Below are 12,013 nucleotides of genomic sequence, written 5' to 3' on the forward strand. Positions count from 1 at the left end.
GAAGAAATAGTAAACTTGTTGAAAGAAATTGATATGAAGATACAAGAAAGTCTGAACGTGAGCACTGCCAAATGAGAAGTGATAGTTAGGTACAACAGCACAGAGGGAGTCAGGTGGCTTTGTGGCATGATAATTTGCATGTGAGAACGAGTTAAACCATGTGAATCGAGGGGCACATGGGAGTGAAAGCCTTGTGGCATGCGAAAGAATTTTTGCAAATAGAGGGCAGCACTGAATGAGAATAGCTATACATGTGAGTAGAAGTAAGGTACCTTGTCAGAAATCATTTTTTTTATTTAAAACTAAAAATTTCAACACATCAGAAGGAAAGTTGATAAGTAAATTTTAAAAATCAGCCATTTTTTTTAGTTATTTATAGATAATAGTTGGGTTTTGTGATAGGAATAAAGTGCAAAGCAAAGGTGTAAATTTACTGAATTATAATATTACAATTATTTCTCTTTCGGAGAAATTTCAATTTCAGATTTAAGTAACTAGTATTTAGGTTTGTTATTTCTACGATTTGTAAAAAGCAACTAAATAAAACCCTTTAGGGAGTGGAAGAAAAAAGGCAAGTGAATGGAATAAAGACTTTCATTTGAAAATACCTCTTGCAACTATTGTAATAAAAAGAAATAACTTCAAAAATTGAAAAAATAAAAGTCAGTTGAATAAATGTACAAAGAGAAAAGGAACTTTTACAGAAAATTAAACGTAGAAGATGAAAGTAAACATTTTCTTAAAATGAAAATGTATTTCAAATAATACTTACCTATGCTCACACTCCAGCTATTACTCAACTGCTAGGGTTTTCTTCCTTTGCCCATCTAAGCATTGGTCTGAATTTTTCTCACTTGCTCCAGTCTTTTACTCCCCACTTAATTGGCTTTGGCGATATCTGTCACATGACACTCTTCACCTATGTCAATGCACCCTCTATCCTGGTACTGTATATAAGCACCTCATTCAGATAATATTATCACTTTTTTGAGACTAACACAATCCACAGTCTCTAACACTAGCTCTTAGTGGGGAGGAAGGGCAGGAGAGTGTGAGCAGAAGTAAGTATTATTGGAAATACATTTTCGATTTATGCAAATGTTTACTTTCATCTTCTATATTTATTACTCCCAAAACATACTTATCTCTCTCACACTATAGCTAGAATCACACATTATAAATGTGGTGGGGCCAGCGAAGGCATTATCCATACAAAATGCATAAATTGTGGGTGTGCCAATAGAAGACTAGCACCCTAGTGAGGGAACTTCACTACAACCAGAACAGGTATGCTCTTCACCTTCATGTACTGAGGGTGGAATTTGACAGGATCCATCACCACTTTTGGCCAGGTCCCAACCAGATAGCCAAGGTTTCACTGCTCAGGGTTGGAATTATAGGGCCATGGTCCCTAAGTCCCACTTTGGTGGCTGGGGCATTTGGACTGCAATATATATATAAATACTTGTGAGTGGATCCCAACCTGCAGCCATAGAGTGATGCATTCTGAGCCACCAGAATCACAACGAGAAGGTAAGCAACACTGAAATGGACAAACTTTCTCCTCAACCTAAATAAGTCCGAAAGGCAACCCCCCAAACTAAGAATGACAGGATCCTGTATGACACACTGAATCTAAGAAAACAGAACTCATCCAGTCTGGAATTATGAACACAAATCTTCACTTCCAAACCAAGTGGGCAAGGTAAATTCCACTTATCTCTGGAATTATGTGGAGAACGTGGAACAAACTGTGCTGAAACAAGGAACCTGAATGGGACCACTCTAGATTCAGAAATACAAGGAGACAATTGACCCTCTTCCTTGAACTATGTACTAAACACCATGCTCAGAAGAGAAAAGACTAGCAATGAAAATACTAGCAGATGCGGTTAAGACATATAGCTACAGGGGGTAGTCAAAACCCTCAGAAGAAGATACTGCCAGATCATACACACAATGTGAGATAAAAGTATTGGGGGAAGTCCACATACCAACTCACAAAATGTCCTCCAGCATGCAATTCAACCAGGCCATTAAGTACATAGAAATGTGATGAATCTGATGAGGCATGACTCACAGAAGTCTCCTCGCCTTCAAAGAGAGCCCAGAATAAGCATTATGGATCAATTTTCATATCCACCTCATCAATGTAACCAGGAATAAATCCCGGGAAACAGAAGGATCCCAGTGAATAAAAAGTTGTTGCCTAGCTCCTCTAAAGGCATTAGTGTGGGAAACATAACACTTCAAGACCCTCATTGGACATAACAAATGATTGAAGTCTGATTGGCCCTAGAAGTGAGAAAAATTGAGCACTGGCTGCCAGTGTCTTAGGGAAGAAGAACCAGTCTGAGGACGTAGGTAAAATGATAAAGTGTCTGTAGGTCAGCAGTAACATAAATTAAACCTTCAGGAAAAGGTGATACATGGTACATGAAGGTCCCAAACGGACGTTGAGAAAGGGCATGTAATGCCACCTTAGAATACCAGTTAGGTAACTTAAACAGTCGTTTGAGACAAAGGACCCCAAAATGACACGAGGAAGCTGGAGAGTATTGGGGACTTGAAAATGTTTGTCTCGAGTATCAAAAGATAGTCAATAAGACTGCCTTTTACAGGGCAATTGTGAAAGATGCAAAACCCTTGTCAAAGAGCCAGGTCAAAAAAGGGTTATGGTTGGCACTTCTGATCAAAGTGGGTTCAACGTCCTCTAAATACACCATTGGAGATATGTGTGCCATTTTTGTTGATAAATGTCCATCATGGGATTAAGCAAAGACAGAGACAGATAAATGGCAACCTTAGAAATTAAACCCCGACACCATGAGAAGGACCACATAACCTCCTTGACCAAAGCTTGAGCTTCAAGATGGATGGATATATGATGTCAGATTGTGGCTGCCTCAGAGATGGCCAAAGAGGAAGTGGAAAAGGTGGGCACTTTTGAAGGTACCACAGAAGCAGAAATCTGGGTTTAGCTGCCAATCTGGTGCTATCAACAGGACCCAACAATGGGTTGTAATGAATCAGCTATTACTTTTTGTAATATATGAATTAGTGGGAAGGTCTAGAGGTGTAATCCCATCCTGTCCTGAAGGAATGCATCTACTGCTAATGCCCAAGGGTGAGGTACTGGAGTAGGTGGGTGTTCCTAAGAGTGGCCAACACATCAATCAGAAACCAACAGAAAACCTCGTGATGCAGCATCCATTCTGTCGGGAGAATCCATTTTAGTCAAGACAACTGATCTGCCACCAAATTCATCACCCCTAGAACATGGCAAGCTAGTAGAATGATATGATAGGAATGGTCTCAATAGAGAGAAGATCCAAGGTTTGAAAACAAAGAGCCTTGGAGCAAGTGCCCCCTTGACAGGAAATGTAAGACACCACTGTGGATTTGTCGAAGAGAAGCCTGATGATTTTACCCTTATAAGCCGAGACCATGAGACATCGCCATTTGAACAGCAAGAAGGTCTAATACATTGTGTAGGGAAGCCTTGTTGTCTGTGTATAGACCCAGGAATTCCTGATCATTGAGAGAGATATATACCCCATCCTTGAAGAAAGGTGTCTATGAAGAGATGGATCTCTGGATGAGATGGCAGCAAAGGAATCCATATTGCAGTTTTGTACTGATATAACCACCCCTCAAGATCGAAGATGATCCTGAGTAAGAAAACTGGGGAATCCAGTGAATCATTGTTCATGATCCATTGATTGCATAAAGACAACTGAAGAGATATCTCATGTGCTTGTCCCAAAGGAATGAAGGATTAGAGTGATGCTTATAGTCCCAAAAGAGAAAGGACCATCCACACAGTGAGAGAAGGACAGGTGAGTAAGAGTTGGACTTTCTGTTTCCTAACTCAGAGCTGGATGGAAGTCATCTGAACACAACTGAAATGTGTGTGTTGAAAAAGATACTCAAACTGATGATATATTATGTTGGAGTGTGAATAGATGTCTCTGATAATGAAGCCTCCCTTGGTTGTTTCTGAAAGTAGAATCTGGGTGTGACATTCTATCAACTGATGAGATGGTGCCAGCAGTAACCAGAATGGTGTGTGCCTAGGCCTAGGGAAAGGAAGTGATGAGAAACACTTGTACAATTTGGCAAACACATATGGTGCCAATGCTAGTCTAAAGAGCAGAGCCCTGAACTGCAGCACCTGATCCTTGCACACAAAACACAGATAGTGGTAGGATGCCGCCACTATGGAAATGTGCAGAGAGGAGTCGGCAACATGTAACTTGGACATTCACAATCCTAGTAAAAAATGCCAACGGAGAGTAAGGAATGATTCACTTTTGAACCTTGAAAGAACTACGAATTGATATAGACAAGAAAGATTGATGCTGGATGCCAATCTCATGTCTTCTTGAGCACAACAAACAGATGGGAATAAAACCCTGGAAGAACTGGCACTACTCTGTCCACTGCCCCCTAGATCAACCAAACTCTAACAGCCCTAGAACAAAGTTCCGAAATCCGAGAATCTGCAGGAGGTGGAAACCCTACAGGTTGGGTGGATAATGGTGATGATTGGAATGAATAATCCTGACGCAAGGACCTGTAGTGCCCGTGGACCCATGGTTAAGGTTTTCCACATGTTCAGAAATTCTTGAAGCCAAGCCCCCATAGATCCCAAATGCATACAATCGGGTGGTGTTCAGATCATGAGGAGGAACTCTTGGAAATGGGTACCAACGAACTGATGTCAGGACCCTCGAATAGAAGTCAAGGAAAGTTGAGATGCCAATAGAAGCTAAAATTGAATCAATGTGCATGCTAACAATGGTTCCAACTCATCATCAAATGGACTTGGTGATCCTGAGAGTCTTCCAACAAAGGTTTGTAAATACCTCATCACTGTATACAGGGCAAGGCAAATCCTAGAAAGTTGTGATCTATCAGGTTAACTACAGACTATGCTCTAGAACCTCAATTTCCAGGAGCAGGTGTATTTTTGAGTCGAAATATGCTTCTACCTGGTGGTGGTAGGCTACATCAAATAGCTCTGACAACCATGGCAGACAAGGCACAACTGTCCCTTCATGAAACTGAGCAGTAAACCTCCCTGCATGAGCCACAATATCAGTGGATGGAGGGAGAACTAAGTATTCGCTCCCAGACCTATCAACCATCAAGGAAGGCGCAGGCTTAAAAGTAACTGGGGAAAGCCAAAACATCACACACTTGATGGGCCTACTGAAGAGAATGAGCCTGAGGTGGCTGATCCCAAATTGGCCTCCTGAGAAGACAACAGAATAAAGAAAGATGCAGGAAAAAGTAAACTTAAATTCTCTCCAGAACATCCAGGATCACCCTCAAATGCAGCCTCAGAGTCCCCCAGAGGAACACCACTGGACCGAATATATGTCCCAATCTCACTACAAATAAGGTCATTGACAGTCTTTGACATTGACATTGAGAGTGGCTCCCTCCCCCAATAGTTGAGCAATGCTAGATATCAGAGGTAGGATAGGAATAAATAATAACCCAGGAATTCATGCCATATATATGCTTGCCAAATGAGAGAATTTTTCAACTGAAAATCAACTAGGTAACACGAAGAATGCTCAAAGTATCTCAAACGACTGTAGTACATAGAAACCTGTTAGTGAACGCTTTGTCGAGAAAAAGTGATAATATTTTCTGAATGAGGTGCTTATATACAGTACTAGGATAGAGGGCACATTGATGTAGGGGGGAGAGTGTCGCATGACAGATATTGCCAGGGGCAATTAAGTGGGAAATAAAAGACTGGAGCAAGTGAAATAAAATTCAGAGCAATGTTTAGATGGGCAAAGGAAGGAAACCCTAGCAATCAAGTAATAGCTGTAGTGTGAGAGAAGGTAAGTATGTTTTGGAATTCGTAAAAGTAGTAAAGCAATGAGCTTATTCAAACAATTTTTAAAGTTATCTAAAACACCTGAATTATTACACATCATTTGAAAGTGATCTTAGTGCTAATTCAAGAAATTCAACTCCATTTTTTAAAAAATAGAATTCAATTAGAAGTTTTACATTAAGAACTATTGCCAAACAAAATGAAAATAAAGACTTGCCAATTGCAAATATTCCACTTAATATCGAAGAAAATGATAAGACCAGGCTATGATCCTTCTAGTAGGAAAAACTAAGTACAGATTTGCTGGATATGAAAGATGAGAAAGTTTCAGAAATAATGAAAATTGAACTCTCTGACTCTACTATTACAGTAATGTTTTTGAATCAGCCCTTCCTAACATTAAAAAATCAATAACCAAGAAACTCAAAAATTAGGGACTTGGAAGTCTTTTTGTTTCTTTTGTGGATTAAATAATAGCAAGCCTGCTTAGGAATCTTGAATATTATAGAAGTAAAAGTTATTTTAATGCCTTTCACGATAAAATGTCTATGACATTAACAATTATAACTCTGAAATGCTCACTCATGTTCTATTTTTCCACACAAGCTGTTTGTTGCTATATTTGATAATTCAAAGCTTAAGATCACAATACATAACTTTTTTGTTGATAACAGAAATAACCTAACACATTCAACATTTTCAGCTTTTCAAGTATAAAAATTCTACTGAGGACAAGCACCATTTGGTTAAAAAGCAAAACCTAGAGCTTGACATTCACACACTACCAAACAATCTATAAAAATTCTTACCTGAGCTATAGATGTAGGAATCTTGACATCTTCTCTTCTCCAGTCAGTAGAATCTGGCAAAAAATAATAAAAACATTACAGAAATTTTAAAATATCAACCTTTAATGAATTTTGTTTCAAACAAAACAGATTATTACATTTGTTCTGCCCCCAGTGGTTCTGCAGGCTCAAACTACACTACAAACTGGGTTTCGATACCAGTGGTGGGCACGGTACAGATAGTCTATTGTTCTGAATTCATTTTTCTTCATCCTTCAGTACAACCTTATTTTCCTCTCACTTTTTGTCATGGAAGATGTATTAATTCTTTGAAATAAAAGAACCACTTGCAGGTAATTTTTTTCTTCTAGATAAATGTGACAGTATTTTGAATAATACAACTAAATTTCTTAAATTAAATCTTACTCAGACTAAATAATACGAATTAAGTCAAAAAATGATTATTTAAAAATGAGAGTTAAAGAGGGAAGAATACGTCAAAAAGAAGCAACTTTTTTATGTACTTTCGATAAGCCATATAGAATACTAGGTCTAGAACCTAAGTAGACTCACAAGTGGATCTTTTGTTTTATAAGTGTGCACTGAATAAGTCCTTCACATTGGATGATGCGTGTGAGACAGTCAGTGTAAAGGGTTTTTTTTTTTGGTCCCTTTCTCAAAACTCTTACAACTGAATTTACTGTTAAGGATAATTTATTAACTTAAAAATGAATATTTAAATATCAGACAATCAGTAACTTATATATGTATATGTACAGTCTACTGATAAAACTTATAATTACAGTGCAGATGTTGACTTCTAAGTTTGAGTTTTTAAAACTCATGAATTTTGATACTCAGAAAAGTTATCTGACCAATAACTTCTCTCTGATCAGATAGTGTAGATATGATCCCAAAATCCATTCATTCCTTGGCTAATATTTTACTTTGTTTTTATGAAAAATATTGTTTGGTTGAATGGCTGATGTTTTTTAAACCCCTATACTGCCAAAACTAAATCAATGATACTTATATTATCTTTAAACATCCTGATCAACTTTTAGTTTTTCAATGCCTTAATTATTTCATAATAACAATGATGAATCAGAGTGTTTTATTTAATTCATAAAGTTTCATGTGAACATTATTTATGAAAACTTTATTAAGATTTTACAAAATTACACACACTTATGATTTGTTTTACATAAGAAATTTGACAGCATCCAGTAGTTCTTAGAAAAAATGGTTTTCTCATTGGAATGTTATAAAACATGATTACTTAAACAAGCAGAGCTGAACTGAATAATCAAAATATGAAGTTTATAAATTATTTGATCTATTGTGTTGCCTAAAAAATGAAAAACATGTTCCTTATGTGTAAAACGAAAGCTGTGTAAGCTTGTTTATACAGATTAAATGAACATATAGTTGAGATACATTTTTAATCCAAGATGTCATTCACAGCATTTAAAATCCAAATATAGAATCACATTTCTGATAGCAGCAAGTATAGTTCATTAAATTGCTCTCCTTGTTGCACATGTAACATCAGTTTCTACACACAATGACTAAAGGTTCACATAAATGAACATCCAAGTATCAAGGCAACCATTAAATTGAGTATACTTGAACATACCTCAAATGAGTCCAGCATAGCTGTGAAAACTGGGTGATTAATTCAATTAATGTTATGAAAATAACCAACTAACCAAAATTGGTGTTTCCTATTATAAATGTTTTCAATTATTCTAGTTATCCAAGTAATCAAAATGTTTTTATCATTATTTTCAATTAACTAATTAAATCAACTAATTAAATTCCATGTTTCTGATCACTAATATTTTTGATTATTCCAATTATCCAAGTCTCATATGAGAATAATTGACTGTCAAATTCAACCAAACACTCAGCTGTAATAACTGTCCACTCAAACTGTCTTTGTATCTCAGCTAAGCCAATGATGAGTGCAATTTCTGTATAAACAAACATGCTTATCTACAGAGTGTGTTCAGAACTTAATAAGCTTAGCATAACAGTTAACTTGGTATTTAAAAGATACTTCTTTTAATATTTACAGTTATCAGTGATGAAACACCAGTAAAAAATATACAACTTTTTAAACATATCATACATACTCCAGTTACCACTAACCTCAATATTACATGATTGGTATATTTTTCTCTTTATCCATGGAAAACAATGCAATGATGGAAAACAGCATTACAAACATGTATTAATTATAAAACACCCATTATTGGTTGTTTAAAATGACAGTATGGAAGGAGTTTCTACTTTATTTTTCAATCATTTTGTTCATTACTGTTCAATATGCTGTCATTTAGTAAAACTATCAGAAATAAAAACTAAACTGTATTGGTATGTATAAATGGCCCATTTTCACTTCCACAGCAGTAAAACGTCATTCTGTGACTAATTTTAGGCAAAACTAATTATTCAATTCTCAACAAATAAATTGAAGGACTAAGATACTATAATACAGTTAGGGAAATTTCCTTATGAAATGAACATTATTTTATGTAATGTTGCTGAGCAATCTTGTTCGTGGTTTATAAAATTTTACACTTGGTCTGTTAAATTTAAATTCTAAATCAATTCCCCAAAAAAGGACACAATTATAAGTTGAAATTTGTTACAATTGTTTTGAAATAATCAGAAATGTAAGTTTAAAATAGTAAAAAAGTACAAGCATTTGTGATAAACCAATGGACTAGAAAATGAGGTTTCAATTGGAAATAAGCTCAATTATTTTTATTACTTCAATAAAAAAACACAGATAAGGTCTCTCATACTATAAAAATCACACACACAACTATGAATGAGGCCAATATTCATAATACATATATATTTTTCCTTACATACATAGCCATATCATTTATGTATCAGAATTGTTTTTTGTAAGTGGCCATGTAACTATCTTTTCATTATGTGAAATGATCAACATCCATGACATATTTACTGTCAATATAGCTCAGTCACACCACCAGGCAATGGAACTATATACAGTGTTAAATTTTTTCATAGTTGTGATGTTTTCGTACCTGGCACAAAAAAATTAATAATTGGATGTTATAAGCTACTAATTATATGATAACTTACTATTTATTTGATTTTATGAAAAATTATAGATCATTATATTGATAAAATAAAATGAAAATAAATATTTAATATTTAGCAAACAACAACTTCAAGTTGTTTTGCTCTACAGGAAAGTCTTAATGTTCAGCAAAAAGCCACATGCTCCTACTTTTAGTCCTACGTACTTATAGCAAATGATTTATTCAATATCTCTAACAAAACAAAATACTACTAAAAAAACACTGATTTATTGTTAATGTACAGGGGGAAAAACTTTAGTTTTCAGAATATTTCACTAAACAAAGCTTAAGTGAAGTTATATCTTATTCTGCTAGTAATGTTCAGCAACTTCTGGAACATCTGACAAAAGGTTTTTGCATTCTTTGCTAGTTACTTTTACCTTTCATATGCAAATAGGGTTGGATATATTATAAAAAGATGATTAAAAATTGTTGATTTCAAAAGGGAGAATAGGGATCTTAAAAAAAAACAGAAACAAAATAGGTAGCTTAATGTGAAAATGCAATCACGAAAAAAGTAAACAAATAAGCTGAAGGTTTGAGACATAGTGTTGACATTATTTCTTCAAGCTCCAAATCCCTATTTTGACTCTCCTAAATTTTACAGCTTTTAGATATGGAATCAAAATAGAAATTGTCAGCACTATATGTGTGGACAATATGTTTACTAGTTTAGGGAGAGATTGTGTAGAAACTGGAAAGGCAATCTGTAACAAGGACAAAAGCACCAGGAGCAAAACACGCCAGGAGATGTATGTCAAGTGTGTAGGTTCAAGAAGGGAGATCCACTGTCAAGCACAATACAATAAAAGAAAAAGAATGAGTGCCCCCTTGACCAGTGGTATAAGCCAACACATTCAAATAGTCAGAATGAAACATGATTAGTCAAATTTGGACAACAGGAAGAAAGGTAAAAAGGACGACATGAGGGATTATGTTCAACCACACATAGTTGAAGACGGAACAAGGAAAGTTAAGAGAAGAATCCAATAGAACCCTAGGAAGAGACCATGGTTCATGCAACATCTTCTGAAAAGATTGCAAATGTGCCAAACCCAAAGGCAGAAGTGCTTCCATAGATGCTACATCCCCCAATGCATTAGAACCTCACTAGAAGTAAGATAGTGAACCCTAATGGCATAGATAACAGAAAGCTCCAACGAATGCATTTGAGGAGGATAATTGATGGTTCAGACAGATAGGGCACTCCCCACATAGCTAAGATTGTTAGGTAGGTAACAGAAAAAATTTTTGCAACTGGAAAATCCAAATACTCGAGCTGCTTGCGTAAGAAACAGATGAGTATGTTATGACCAACCCCATTCATATGGAGCTAATTGAAGCCAGAAATCTGAGTAGTTGTGTTAGTAAAATCCCCCAAAAAGCTGAAGTAGTGTAAATGCAGACCACCTGACAAAAGACTACAGAACCGAAACAAGTCTGAAGGGCAAGGCATAAACTGGTACTGAATTACGTGGTGAAAAAACCTAACATAGCATCCCGAGAAAGGAAAAATTAGAAAGGGTCCCATGGGCATTATCAGCCCACCCAATTGTGATCAAAGACTACATATTAAAAACGGAGAAGAACCAAGAAGTGATTGAGGTGGGATCAATCGATCCAGAACTCCAATCAATATTGAGCATAAACAATGAATGAGGAAACCTGTAGGTAGGACAGGTAAAGGATCAGAAGGTGCTGGATATGGAACATGAATAAAGATGGCAATGACTCAGAATGAAACAAAAGAGCAACCAAAAAATAAAATATAGCATAGTAGATACCCCATGTGATGATAAATGCACAAGAGTAGTCCCAAAAATTGGACCGGTGGAGAAAAAAAGAGCTGACCGTAAGTTCCTATTAGAAGTGAACACTAAACAAATAGTACAAGACAGTGTCCTATCCCAGATGATCCGAAAAGCAAATAAGTCACATGTGGAGGGAAAGAACTGAAGATGGAGAATTGCCCAACATGAAGGGAATGAGGAAGAGGTATCCCAAGAAAATACCCTAAATATAGGTGGGATGCGTAAGAAAGGAGGTGTAAGTAGACATTTTCTGAAGGAGAGTCAATAAGGTAAAACTAAGGTGGAAAACTAGGTGGGGGATAAAATGGATAGGATTAACAGAGACTGCCCAACATACAGGTGACAGAGATTCTAAGTACAGAAAATCAAGAAAGTCTGCCTGATGATAAGCTAAGACAAATTGAACCAAAGCCTGTGGAGAACAAGGCATGAAAGTATCCT

At 36.1% G+C, this 12,013-nt stretch overlaps 1 protein-coding gene across 2 annotated transcripts in view; it reads right to left on the reverse strand.

Annotated features, from left to right (window-relative positions):
* Positions 1–12,013, reverse strand: part of LOC106464349 (protein FAM193A-like) — a 102,907-nt gene that overhangs the window by 75,635 nt on the left and 15,259 nt on the right. For both annotated transcript variants that reach the window (XM_022392039.1, XM_022392038.1), the window contains exon 3: positions 6,667–6,719. In XM_022392039.1, the coding sequence (XP_022247747.1) occupies positions 6,667–6,719 (53 nt within the window). The remainder of the gene's footprint in view (positions 1–6,666; positions 6,720–12,013) is intronic.

The sequence above is a fragment of the Limulus polyphemus genome, unplaced genomic scaffold (genome assembly GCF_000517525.1).
Source record: "Limulus polyphemus unplaced genomic scaffold, Limulus_polyphemus-2.1.2 Scaffold1624, whole genome shotgun sequence".
NCBI lineage: Eukaryota > Metazoa > Arthropoda > Merostomata > Xiphosura > Limulidae > Limulus > Limulus polyphemus.